This window comes from Pipra filicauda, unplaced genomic scaffold, assembly GCF_003945595.2.
Source record: "Pipra filicauda isolate LSUMZ 115617 unplaced genomic scaffold, ASM394559v2 scaffold71_size5581439_pilon, whole genome shotgun sequence".
NCBI classification, from domain to species: domain Eukaryota; kingdom Metazoa; phylum Chordata; class Aves; order Passeriformes; family Pipridae; genus Pipra; species Pipra filicauda.
In genome coordinates, this window is record NW_024104887.1 from 1,548,627 (window position 1) to 1,562,714 (window position 14,088).

Consider the following 14,088-nt stretch of genomic DNA (forward strand, 5'->3'; position numbering starts at 1 on the left):
TGCCCACACCTCATTTTCAGTAGTGAAGGTGAGCTACTCTCAGCTGCACTTTCCTCCCTAGCAGGCTCCCTTAGCTGTACAAGCTTCCAGCTCTCCATCACTTTGGACAGCCTGTATGGGAACTACTCCTTTGTGGAGTGATAAGGCAAAGAACAATTAGTAGGTGCTGCAGTAACAAGGAAATGGAAGTGACTCGACTTTTACTATCAAGAAAATACTGATAATAACCACATTATCTCAACAGGAACTTCTGCATTGGCTTCTTTTGAAGTCCAAAAAGAATAAAAACATAAATTTCTGCTTTCTTGAAGTGGTTTTAAGAGGCAAGCTGGGCAGCACTGGCTGCAATCTTGACGAGTTTAACTTGGAAGAAGTCAGAGCTCCCAGTGTACACATGTTACCAGAGAGGTGAAAGAGAAACCTCTGACTGTGAGATGGCTTTAATCTGACACAGAGGAGGTTTAGTTTGGATAACAGGAGGAAGTTCTTGGCTGTGAGGGTGGTGAGGCCCTGGCACAGGTTGCCCAGAGAAGCTGTGGCTGCCCCATCCCTGGAAGTGTCCAAGGCCAGGTTGGACGGGGCTTGGTCTCCTAGAACAGATATTCCCACATTCCAGCTAAGGCACACAAGCCAGGCTCCAGGTGGGATGCTTGTCCCTCAACTGTTTCAGAAATAACCAAGACAAGCTGTGCTATCCACCTCCCTTTGTCCAGTACCCACATTTACAACAACAAAAAAATCCCTAAAATGTAATTCCAAAGTGTTTTGCTCTTCACATCCATACCCCTCAGCAAACAGCACTCCTTACACAGTCACACACACAGTTTGGTGCTGCAACTCATGATTTAGAAAGGTGAGTGGACAGTTTATATTTACACAGCTCCATAACTAATTCTTTGAAGTGAGAAACTGCAAAATGAGGTTTATTGTTCAAGTTGTTCTGATGTGGGAGAAGGGCTGCTGGCATCAGCCTGATAACGTGCAGGGCAGCAAGGCCAGCAGCAGCTGTTGGAACTGGCTTTCAGGCAGGAAGCATCTCTTCTCCATGTAAGAACCAGATGATATTTGGACACAGACAAATTTTTGGTTGCTTTCTGTTCCCAAAACAGATACTCTTTTGTCCAATCTTCCTTGGCCTGACAAAATTAGAAAGGTACTGAACAAAAGACACCCACACATAAAAAACTTTCTCTTAAAACTCCAGATTTTTGAGCTGCCACAGGAACCACAGCAGCTGAGTTAGAGATCTCCAGTGAGCAAAACCCACATAACCAGGCAATGCTTCTGAAAACAGGCCATGAATTTTGCCAGGAAGTTATTCCACGACACACTCTCTTGATATTTTTCTTACCTCTCATCTGTATTTCTTGTTGCTCCCTCTCTTTCTTGGCTTGGATGGCGAGAAGGCGCCTGCTCTTCACAGCACTGATCATGTCGTCGGCTTCCATTTCCACCCGGTGCTCCATCTTCATCATCTCTTTTTTCTTTTCATTCCTGCCCATCATATGCTCATCTTTGCCGTTCTCCTTGTTCTTGGCCACCATTTCTTTCCTCTTCTGTTTCTCTGCCCTCTTCTTGTCGTTCTCCTCCTTGAGGACGGCCAGGCGCTCCTTCCACAGCTCAGCCGACGCCTGTTGCTTGGCCTCCACGTGGTCCTGCACCGAGTACGTCATGAGGATCCGGTGGCACAGCGCCCCGAGGATCCGCAACTTCTCTTCAGGAGTCAACTCGAAGAACTCAGATGTCTCCAGTTTCTCCAAAAACTCATCCTGTACTTCGTTGTCGTCAAAAGCTGCCGAATCCTTGCTCTCATCTACGTTATCCGAGACCTCGCTCTCCTCTTGCACGTCCGACTTGCGCAGGCACAGGCGAACCAGCTCGGAAGCGGAATGCAGGGTAAGTGGGATCTCAGAGAGCTTCATTCCCAGCTCAGCATAATCCTCAGCAATTTCATCCTGCAGCAGGGTCTGCAAGAGAATCACCAGTACTCGGTTCAAGTACAGGAAGCCTCCCTTTTCTGCACAAAGGGCTTCCATCAGGGACACGGCCGTGATGGGATACTGAGCATCCGGCATCAATAACCCTGAGTAACAGCTCAGGAACTCCACCACCATGGCCACATCCCCAAAGAGCGTGTTAGGAAGTCCTTCTGGAGTATCAACCAGTTTGAAAGTAGGCAGTGTCTTCCCTTTCAGATCTTGGTCCTCAAATCTCTTCTGTTTTTCCAGTTTTTCCTTCATCTCCTTCTCCTTCCGCTCCTTCGCTCTCTCCTTCAGTTTCTCTTTCAGCTTCTCCCTCTTCTTCTTCATGTACTCCTTCCTCTGCTCCTCAGTCATGGTTGCCCATCTCTTCCTGTGCTCCAGGAGCTCGTAGCGTTTCTGCACCAAGCCCCGCAGGTCCTCGGGGAGCCGGGCCCGGTCCTCGTTGGAGAGCAGCCGAGCAGTTTTGGAGATGATGCAGGAAAGAGCACTTTTTTTGTCCTCCCGGTCTTTGTTTTCCTTGTAATAGGCAATGAGATGGAGCGCTGCAGGAGGCAGGTGCTTCTGGGGTTTCCTGGAAGATCCAGGGGTGCCTCCAGAATTCCTGGGAGTCCTGGACACCTTAGTGGTACCTTTAGCCATGTCCAACAGTGTCATTTGTTTCATTTTCATCTTGGGGGTCTTCAAGCCTTTCCTGGGAGACTTGGCTTTCCCCGATGATTTCTGCCCATTCAGAACCCTTTTGCCTCTTTGCTTTTTGTCCAAGGATTTGTTGTTGTCCTTTCCTAATCGACTCCTCTTTGGAATGTGAAAGTTAGAACCAAGTTTAGCAGGTGATACAATTTTCATCACCTCTTCCAGCTCCTCTTTAGGACTTTTTGAATTCTTAGAGTTTTTCACCTTCAGTGGAGAGCCAATTATAGATTTCTCCAAATGCACGTGACACCAGAGAGTGGGGCTCAGAGGCTGCCCCAAGGATGATCCATCTGTTTTGGATTTCTTAGCAAGCTTTCTGTCAGGTGATCGAGAGCTTTTCCTCTTGGTTGAGGGGTTGAGAGTCATATACTAAAATTAAAGAAAGAATAATTTTGTATTAATACTGAAAGGTAAATAAAGGTTATCTAGATATTTCTGTCAATTATTTTTGCCCATATCTTTAATGTATTTTCCAATGAAACTGCTCAATGCATTAAGGGTAACAGGCTTCTGTAATCACAGAATCACAGACTCAGAGAATGGTCTGGATTGGAAGGGACCTTAAAGATCATCCAGTTCCACCCTCCTGCCATGGGCAGGGACACCTTCCAATATCCCAGGCTGCTCCAAGCCCCGTCCAACCTGGCCTTGGACACTTCCAGGGATGGGGCAGCCACAGCTTCTCTGGGCAACCTGTGCCAGGGCCTCCCCACCCTCACACTAAAGAATTTTTTCCCAATATCCAATCCAAACCTATTCTCTGTGAGTTTGAAGCCACTCCCCCTTGTCCTGAACAAATATTTCTCTTCTAGTTTTAGAACAACAAAGTCCACAAAAAAGTGAGTTTACCAAATGAACAAATCAGTGCTTTCTACACCCAAAGACGGATGTTAGAACTGCAGATTTCATGATATGGCATTGAGTTGGTTAACTGTCTTTGGCTGGTCAGTACAAAGAGCTGGAAAATACCCATCCCTGATACTTGAGTATTCAGTACAAAATTTGTGGTATCTGCCAACCCTCAGTCCATTCCCATACAAGGGTCAGGCATCATGATGTCACACACATCCAGCTCCTGTAGCTATGAAAAGGGCCCACTACTTGACACTACCAGGTAGGTCTGAGTTCTTCCATTTCTCTTACACCAGGAAATGTCTTTACTTGTAGACAAGCAACATAAACTACTGGAAAAACCTCAAAAAAGGCAGTTACACCTCAAATTTTCAGAGCAGACCGCTTTCAGACACTCAAGCTGTGTCACCTCTCAAAGAGTCAACCTTCAAAAGAGTGGGTTTTCCTCCTCTGTTCCTCTCTGGAAGGATTTAAAGGACACGTAGATGTGGCACTTGAGGACATTGTTCAAGGATGGCCTTGGCAGTGCTGGGGGAACAGCTGGACTCAATGATCTTAGGGGGCTTTTCCAACCCTAATGATTCCGTGACTGTAAAACCCGCCCAGCGCACTGAAGTCTCTGCTGAGACTAAGAGTGTAGAACGAGTGTGACAGCAAAGGAGGTACTTTTAGGAATTCTTACCTTATGTGGGTCAAGCAAGAAGTCACTAAATTTACTGGGCAGAGAGTATTTCTTCACCAGCTCATCCTCCACGACCCACGGGGCGTTCTCGCACGTGCCGGCGCGGAGCGCGTTGTGCCGGATGAAGTACCTCAGGATCTCCTTGTTGGGAGGGCGCTCTGTACGGACCAGGCTGTCTGCTGGAACGTTGCTGATGATCTGGGAGATCACAAACAGGCAGGCTGTTAATGATTAGCTTCTAACCACATCATCGCTACAGATCATGCAGCTAAAAAGAGCAAGACTTGTATTGCTTCATGTCCACTAAGTCCTCACTCTTTCAAAGCTCTCTTGGAAAGACTCAAACCAAACAGAGCTTGCAGAACTGAGACAGAGATTGGTAGAAGAATCAGTCAGCCAAAACAGTTAAAACCATGAGTTCATGTTGCAGATTTCTTTCCAGAGCCCACTGCTTTATTTCCAACCTTCCTCCAGCTTGTGCTTGCTACTGACTTAAAAGCTTTTACGTATTCACGTTTATTTTGTTTTGATTTTTTCCTGAGACTACAGGAACAACTCTACATGTGGTACTCATTAAATGGAGGTCAGCACTGCCTCTCTTGTCAAATTAGCAAAGAGCTGACAAAAAGCACAGAGCAGTGAGGCAGTTACCCAGCACTTACTTCCCAAAGCACTGCTCCCAAAGCTCCGACTCGGAGCAGCTCAGAACAAGAGCTGCAACTGCCACTCATGATTTAACTGGTCTCATTAACTGCCTGACCAGAGATGAGCCACTTAACAGCAACCACTCTAAAGCCCTGTGACTCAGTGTGTGGTACCAGGTGTTTCCATGCACAAAACCCAATTACAGATAGAAACAGCCAGGCTGGTCAGCCCTACAGACAACTCTCCTGCTTCCAATGCCACGGCTCCGGCAGAAAGTGCTACATTGTGCTGTATAATCACTGATAATGATTAATTAAACTTGCACATTCACGTTATAACAGAAAGGACTCGTGCAGACAACTCACCTTATCTTCATTTTTCAGTTTCACATCGTATTTGTGTGGCAGGAATTTAGGTGGAACCCACTTCCTTTCTTCCTTCTTCAAAGAAGTGGGAAGCTTCCGAGGAGACCTACGGGCTCGATCATCTGGTAAAGCAAAGTGAGACATTGTCTTCACATTAGAGTAAACCAAAAAGATTAAAGCACCCTACTCCTCACTATCTGTACAGTGTTAAACCAGAATATCAGGACAATCTCCCAAACTGGGTTTTACAGTATCCTAAAGAATCCCGGGAATGGAGGCCCTAACCAGCCCTGAGGTAGGGGGCAACATATTTTTCAAGGAGTGTAAAGCATCATCTGCATTTAAACCTATCTCTCTGCAGAGAGCTTTGCAAAGGGAGAAAATGTCTATACAACTCACCAAGGGGCACCTTCCACTAGCCCAGGTTGCTCCAACCTGGCCTTGGACACTTCCAGGGATGGGGCAGCCACAGCTTCTCTGGGCAACCTGTGCCAGGGCCTCCCCACCCTCACAGGGAACAATTTCTTCCCAATATCCAATCTAAACCTACCTCCTTCAGCTTAAAGCTCAAGCTGCAGAACCCGCCTTCAGCAGTTCATCCATTTTCAGGACAACCTAACCTTTCCTCTCACTTCTGCAGATTTTCCAGAGTTCACTCCCTAAGCACCTAACAATACAATGTCAATCCAGATTGCACAAATGATGCAATAAAGCTGGCACAAAGCCTTATTTTTAGCTTCTGAAGGAGAGCAGACTCCTAACCAGAGAGACTGAAATTCTCTTTGTCCCTTTTCTCCTCCAAGAAAACAAACAAGTTTGACACAAGTATTAATAAAACTGCCAAGGTTCGCTCTGCCCCCTCGTGTGTGCACAGGCAGACACAGCTCTTACATCACAGACAGAGCCTGCTACTGCTTCCAAACACTCACTCTCGTGTAGTGACTTCAAATCACATCCCCAGTGGTCAAGTGTGAACATGATTAGAGAGAAAAACTCCAGGTCAGTGTGTTTGGGAACCCCCAGACTCCATATCCTGCTCCTGTGGGTGCAGTTCAGCACTGGAACCCACCAAGTGTGTCAGCACTTCCCTACTTCTGCAGCCTGCTGTGTAACTGTAACAAGTGCTACACAATTATTTTAACACACTCTGGAATAATTTGACTCAATAATGATTTCAATAATTTGATAATGTCATAATTCAATAATTACTATGAACCTAAGTTCTATGAAAACCCAGAATATAAAAGCATTAGCAGTAAAATATCCTTTCAATAAAAGCATATGTACAAGCAGTTAAGAGATGAGTGCTTACTGCTTTTCCTGCTTAGGTTATGACTAGCCCAGAATCTTGGGTCGGAAAATGCTGAGGTTCATCTTTTCCAGAAAGGGAAGGACAGTCCCAGCTTACAGAGGTGACTAAACACAGGCCAGAACCAGCTGAGTCAGAGGCTGAAACAGGAGCAGGAAGCCCCATTCCCGTGATATCCAACCTTGGAGCACTGCACTGGCAATGCCAGTAGGAGCACAGCTGGACACAGCTGCTGGAATACCACACAATGGACCAGGGTAAACCTTTACTAAAACACCCAGGCCTAAAAACGCTGCTGTAAATTTTGTCACTGAGCATTTTTAAAGTAAAAAGTACTTCCTATGCCTTGTACGGCACTCAACAAAATATACACGTATATATAAATAATTCAATACCACTGGCCCCTCTCCCAGCACAACTCCTGTTTCAAAGGATGTGTATAAGGCCAGATTGTTTCTACACCACCTTTTTTTTCCATCCTGGTTCTACAGGGCACTGCAATGAAATCAGAACAGCTCAGAACATTTTCCAGTACCATCAGAAAGAGCTGGCAATTATTAGGACTAGAGTTTGGTAGAGCTTGTTTTCCACTCCTGACTTTGCTATTTGCTTGCTGGGCTGGTTTCAGAGTTTCCTCTTCCCCACATCAGAGGAGGTCACACACACACACCTTCCCCAGATGCTAGAGTGGCTATTTACAAATGCCAACAGTTTATTCCATTTATGAGCCTTTAAAATTAAGCTCTCCAGGTCAGAGCCACACTCTGAAACTGGGCTTTTCTTGTTAGTTTGAAAACACTTTTTGAAATCTATTTTAAAGAATCTTATAATTCCATTTTTAAGAAGTCACACAGGACAACTTATTGGAGTTTTCTTTCAACACCACCTTCTCAGAGCCAAGAAAAACCTTGGATATCACTGCTTAGCTCTGCAGCAAGGAGGAACAGGTAAGAGAGAACAAGGTTTCAAAGCATGTTTTATTTTGAACCCTTAAAAAAATTAATATGCATTTTTCTGCATGAATTTTGCCTCAGCATTTGAAAATTGGAAAGGGGATAAACCAAAATGAAAAAAACCCAACACTTATTTTTTATGACAGCTGCGGACATAAAGAGACTTACAGCTTGTCTCTGACTGCAGAAGAACAGGCTTTGGAGCTAGAGAGGTTTGCACTGAGGATGAACATCAGAGCAAAAACTTGATTCTGCAAGAACTTTTACTGCCCCCCTCACTTTTTTTTTTAAATACACTTGTTATACTTTAGATTTATACATTTCATTACACCTTAGAGCGACAGCACATTTTCTGCTTTAAAACAGGCAAGAAGAGCTGAAAGCCAAGTGATGCCCTCCAAATTCAGCCCTAACATGGACAATTCCAGGATTTCATCCCATAACACTCTTTAAACATTCACAGCCCAGGCCTGAGACATCCATACACTCCAATACTCACTGCCAGGTGCCACCTACTGCCATGCTGCCTCCCTACTTACTCATGCTTTCCCTCCTGTTGTCATCCTCCTTCAGGAGAGCTTCCTTCTGGTTGTCCTGGGCTGCCTGGCTGGAGTTCTCCTTGTCACTGGATGGGGAATCACAGGCTCCATCAGATTTCTTTTCCGAGGCCTCTTCATCAACTTTCTCCAGGGGATGGATCTTCACAACCTTCACAGGCAACATTTTCTCCTTGCCAACCTGCAGGGAAATATTGGTGAAAAGTGGACCTGAGCAAGACACCTGAGCTAATGGGCTTTAGCACTAAGAGGAAGGGAAAAAACAAAAAAAAAAAATCCCAGTTTTGGAGGAACTTTCTAATCATTAGAGGCTTTTTAGAGATTTTTAAGGTGTTGACTTCAAGTTACATTCATTTAAGACTACTGCTCCTTCTAGGAATGTGTCAGGTGAAAAGATTGTGGAAGATGGTACTTTTTAACTTCTTTTAACTACAGTAGGTATTTATTTATACTTAAGTATATACACAGACCATCACGTATTTAAGCACTGTAACAGTTGTATCTGTTTCCCTGTGCAAACACACAGAGCAGTATTTTACTCTTGCCATCATCCCAGGATCCTGCAATGGTTTGGGACCTTAAAGATCATCCAGTTCCAACCTCCTGCCATGGGCAGGGACACCTTCCACTGGGAAGTCTGGGATATCCACATGCTTCTGCTTATGGAACCATTTTCCATCCAAAAGCAGGTGATGCCACTGGGATTCTATAGAAAAGAAACTCACCATCCTTCTGATAATGTGAACAGCCAACATATGCCTCCCATCTCCTGCCTTCAGCTACCTGGAATTAGCAGAAGCATGGGATAAAATGGAAAACAGATCCTTACCTCAAAGTCACACTCTTCTCCCACTGCGAATTTGGTCATGATCTCCAGCCAGGCTGCATCCACCAACTTTTCCAAAGACACCGTGTTGTGGTGGACAATTTCCAGGACCTGTTTCTCATACCAGATGGGGAATTCCTCCTTCAAGCTGAGCAAGCACATAAGAAGTTTTCATTATTCAGGGGATAAAAGCTGAAATGCAAAGTAGCCTCCCATTTCCCAGTTCCAGGAATGTTAACAGCAGGACAATGTTTGAGGCAGATGCCCCATTAGCATGCAAACATCCAAGGGCTTTTTGCTGCTCTCCCTCCCCCAGGTGTTAGCTGGCATGACAATAGAAATTATCCAGATCCTTCCCAGAAGGAAGGCCATAAACGCTCAGGAAGAGCAGCACTGAGTGTGAGCCCTTTCATGCTGGTTATTACTGTTTATTAGATATTAAATATATATCAAGACCATGTCATTATTCTGGGGCTTGTTACTTTTAAAATGTTTGCCTCCAACACCTCAATGCTGATGAAGATTTTTCCTCTGCCAACACAGCAAAAAAAAGACAGAGGCAGGTTTACCCATCTTTCCACAGAAAAATATCTTGAGTGTTTCACCATGTCACGATCTTCAGACTTATTCATATAAAGGAGACAAACACTGTGACAAATTTACTTCCCTGATTTCCTCTCTAAAAGGTGAGGCCAGTTGGCTGACAGGGGCACTAAGAAATATGTTGCATAAAGCCTTGTGGCTACAAAGTAAAGTCCGTTTCAAGTTACCATCAGGAGGAACAAAACAGTCCATTTTTCCAAAACACTTTTCGGCTTCCCAGCCTCAGGGATCCACGGCTGAGAACCCTCAGCTGTATTTGCAGTGCTACAACTGCCATGAACAAATTTATCCCGTTAGCCAACTGCCTAAATGGACTTTTTTATCCAGCCTAGTGTCAGGTATTAAAGCAGCCAAACTGCCTGGGAAGCTTTTCATCCCATTTCAAAGAGACAAGACCAAAATCTCATTTCACAGAGTCTTTTTTCCCCCCCCAAAATTAGAGAGACTATGGCTAAATTTGTTACCAAGAAACCTTCCATTTATATTTCATTGACATTTCTTCAATTTTGTTTTCAGAAGTGGCCAACCAATCCAACATGGATAACCAAAAGGAAGCAGCACTGAACCAGTGAGTTTTGACTCAGAATTATGAAATTATGGAGCTGGCTCTGCACCCTCCTCTCAAACAAGAACAGCAGGAAGCAAAGCCTGAAGGCAGCAGTGTGTCAGCCTTCACAGAAATTAGGACTATTAGCAAATGGGTTTCTTATTTGTTGACTTTAAGGTTGTGATTAAGCCCAAATGATGGGGAATTTCTCCTTAGGCAAAGGCTGTGAACTCTTTGCCAATGATTCAGAACCAGGGAAAAATGTCCCACAAGCCCAGGTCATGAGTTTACAAAATGGAGAAGCATGTCTTTTGTTAGGCAAAATTCCCACAATTTGGTAATCACACAAATTGTGTGTTATATGTGTTGGCTGAGCCAAGGCCCTGCACCTTTACAGCAAATTCACTTCTGTAGCCATGCTGGATCTCATCCAAGGATTCCTGCGGGCTGGAGGGGGAGGTCAGGGCCACAGCAGCCTGGAGGAACACTGGGGGTCTGCACAGAGCAAGGACTCTTGCTGCTTTCCCTCAGCTCTTTGTTGTTTCAAGCAGTGCAATTCCCTAAATCTCACGACAACATTTTTCTTTTTAATTTAGTACAACAACTCTAATGCAGATCCGGAAAAAATAATTACAGGTGTGGACCTGTTTGATGTGAAACTTCAACAGTTCTTTTTTATTTTTACTTTACATCCTTCAAGACTTAGGTTTTTTTCCCCTGAAATACTCCTATTATCCAAAGGGTTTTAAAACATGCCAAGTTCCATATGCTGAACTATTTTGGTTCAAGTAATACCAAAATAAGTAAATTACTCGACTACTAAGTAAATTAGTGATGGCATCAAAATTGGACTTAATTTGCTTTCAGCTCCAGAATCCCCAGATCTACTTCCAGCTCCTTAGCTCACCTCAGCTATACAGCATTCCCAAGCACACTCTTCTGCCCCAACACCTAAAGACAGGCACAAATCCATGGTACTTACAGCTCAGCAACTTCCTGCTCCTCCTCCCAAGCCTCTTTGTGTGTCAGTTGGCTGCTTCCTGTGCTCTTGCACGTCCAGATCCGCTCGCTGTATCTCTCCAAACGCGCTTCGTACTCTCTGTACGAGCGGCAGCTCAGGAAAACAGGATTTATGCAGGGGAGAGCACAGTCACAGCAGCACAAAACAGTCAAAGCCAATGAAACCCTTGCTGCTGGAGTGCACAAAGGCTGAGGAGAGCCTCAGTACAGCCTGACCCTGTGTCTGCCATGAGGATGCTGTGTTAAATCTGAGGTGCTGGTGCTTTCTGCAGCTGAAACGCCCGTCCTGCTCAGCCCTGGCACACAGAAGGTGCCACAGCACCGACAGCTCAGCTGTGCTGCACAAGGGGAACACACAGGGCTGAACACTTTGTGGTATTGCTAACTTACTTGGCAGCTTTTCCAGACTGATTCCTTGGAAAACAGCATCAACAACATCACAGGCAAGTGCAGGAGGCACGGCATGGACTGCTGCTAATGCCTGAGAGGAACTGCTGTGGCACTGCTGCTACCAATGCCTCAGGGTGGTGTTACCAACTCCAGACAGAAATTTAGCAGTCTATCCAGCATCCCCAGTCTTTTGGGGGGAAAAAGGCCCAAAAGCTTTGAAACTGAAATCTCTAGAAAGGCCACTTTTCCTTTAGTTCTCAAAAAGAGCAGCCCCCTGTGTTTGCACAATGTGAGGCTCTCTCACCGACTACACCACCTGCTTCACGGAATCATGGAATGGTTTGGGTTGGAAGGGATCTTGAAGATCATCCTGTTCCAACCTTCCTGCCATGGATTGGAACCTGCTACTAGCCCAGGTTGCTCCAAGCCCTGTCCAACCTGGCCTTGGACACTCCCAGGGATGGGGCAGCCACAGTTTCTCTGTGCCAGGGCCTCACCACCCTCACAGGGAAGAACTTCTGCCCAACATCTAATATAAACCTACTCTTTTTTAGTTTGAATCCATCCCCCTTGTCCTGTCCCTCCATGCTCTTGTACAAAGTCCTTCCATCTCTCTTGCTGGCTCCCCTCAGGCACTGACACTCCTGTGTCCCAACCTGCCTCAAGGTTACGTTATTCCGGGCGTCAGGATTAATGGGTGCCACGGGGGAGCAGAGAGCATTAGGAATGACAGCATTAGCCACTCTGCTGGGAGCATCTGTGGTCGCTCTCCCTGCTCCACCTGAGCAGTAATTAACACTCAGGGTAAAACAGAGGAGCTACTTCACCCTTACTACGGACAGAAGATGCACAGGCACCATTATCAGCACGGAGTAAATCCACACCAATTTGCCCCATGCTCACCCATGGGATGTTAAGTGGAGAAATCCTAAGAGAGGCAAGAAAAGCACCTTTTGCTCCTCCCTGCACAAGCTCTCCAGTGGCAAGGCCAGCATGGAGCATAAGGCACACTGGGAACAGCCACAGCTCATCCTGCTGCCGCAGCAGCCCCGATTCCCAGAGTCCTGTGGGAACAGGCAGATTGCTCCACACTCCTGCACAGGCAGAGCCACCAGCCACAGCAAAGCACTCGGTGTACCCCGCAGATGTGTTGTCTGTCGAGAATATTTTAGTGCAACCAACCTATTTTTTTCCTTTTTTAAGGTTCCTGTTAGGAAGCCAAGTTACAACTCCAACCAAGCCAATTTTCTTGGACGTTTTCCTCACAGCTCCAATTTAAAGCACAAGCTACAGCAGCTGCACTGTGGGTTCTGATGTACAGGTAACTTACAACTGGTGGTACACAAAAATATTAGCCAGGAACAGAGCAACCTCCAGAGGAGGCTGCTACAGTGCTCCCCCTTCCTGAAGCAGATTGTAAAATCAAGGAGAAATCCCATGGTTCCCCAGCCCACCCTGTTTGTGGGCTCTCCTGCAAATGAACAGCAATCTGACCAGTCACCACCCTACTAAGATTTGAGCCCTCTGGTCAATTCTCACCCTTCCTTGGGGTTTAAAAGATGCTCAGTTTTCCATAGAAACAGGAGGTGCTACAGGCAGCAGCAGGAAGTGCCATCGTTGGAGCAGAAGCAAGGAAAAACCACAGCTCCCACTGACCAGCCCAGGAGTGGCATTGTGACATATGTTTGCAGTTATGCTGAGCAAGGAGGGGAAAAGCATATAAAAAAATAAAATCAAACAAGAAACCAGGAGTCCTCCCTGAAATTACAGCCATCTGGCCCTGGTACAGGTTGCCCAGAGAAGCTGTGGCTGCCCCATCCCTGGCAGTGTCCAAGGCCAGGTTGATGGGGCTTGGAGCAACCTGGGCTAGTGGCAGGTGTCCCTGCCTATGGGAGAGGGGTGGAACAAGATGGGCTTTAAGGTCCTTTCCAGCTCAAATCACTCTTTGTGATTTATGTGGTTAATGATTGAATTGATGATTGAATTAACCACTTTAATAATGGCTAAATTGCAACCATAATACTATTCCTTCCTGTGCCTTTCCCACAAAGAGCAGCATTAAAAGCAAACCCAGTGCTAAAGGAGAGACACACTTAAGGGTTCTGGACATGGCCTTAAAAAACCTTCAGTAGTCTAACTACAATCAAATATTTAATATACAGGTGGGAAATAAAATTATGGTCTACTTCCCTCCTACTTTTATCAACTTCCTCCTCTCTAGACCTGTGAGGAGATTCCTTTCCTTCCACCAAGGAGAGCAAATAAATGCTGATCTCCAGTTGAAAAATAATTGAATGATACATTTTTTCCCACATCAATAGGGAGATCCAAGAGAATTTTCCCTGTGAATGTTCCCCTCCTTGAACACATCAATCAGAACAGGTTTAACTACACTGTGTCAGGACTCATATATCCCAGACCAGCCTGGCATTTCAAAGTAGCAGGAATAAAAAATACCCTGGACAGCAGCTACTTGTGAACATACTGCAAAATGCCATGAATAACATGTATGTTAAATGAAAAGCTTACTGCCCACTGTGTAGCAGTCGATATATCTGTTTGCACCCCACTGCAGATCATTTAATGCTGAAAGGCAACAAAGTTACAGTAAAAACAAAGTTTCATTAAAAACCCTTTAAAAGAAAAATGTTCACAATAACCAAG

The 14,088-nt window shown here is 45.4% G+C and overlaps 1 protein-coding gene across 1 annotated transcript in view; it reads right to left on the reverse strand.

The window, feature by feature from the left end:
• The window catches only part of BAZ1B (bromodomain adjacent to zinc finger domain 1B), a 42,695-nt gene that overhangs the window by 25,541 nt on the left and 3,066 nt on the right, over positions 1 to 14,088 (reverse strand). The window contains exons 2-7 of the mRNA XM_027727208.2: positions 10,997 to 11,113; positions 8,868 to 9,012; positions 8,021 to 8,219; positions 5,220 to 5,341; positions 4,210 to 4,407; positions 1,352 to 3,044 (exon numbers count right to left, since the gene is read on the reverse strand). Of these exons, the coding sequence (XP_027583009.1) occupies positions 1,352 to 3,044; positions 4,210 to 4,407; positions 5,220 to 5,341; positions 8,021 to 8,219; positions 8,868 to 9,012; positions 10,997 to 11,113 (2,474 nt within the window). The remainder of the gene's footprint in view (positions 1 to 1,351; positions 3,045 to 4,209; positions 4,408 to 5,219; positions 5,342 to 8,020; positions 8,220 to 8,867; positions 9,013 to 10,996; positions 11,114 to 14,088) is intronic.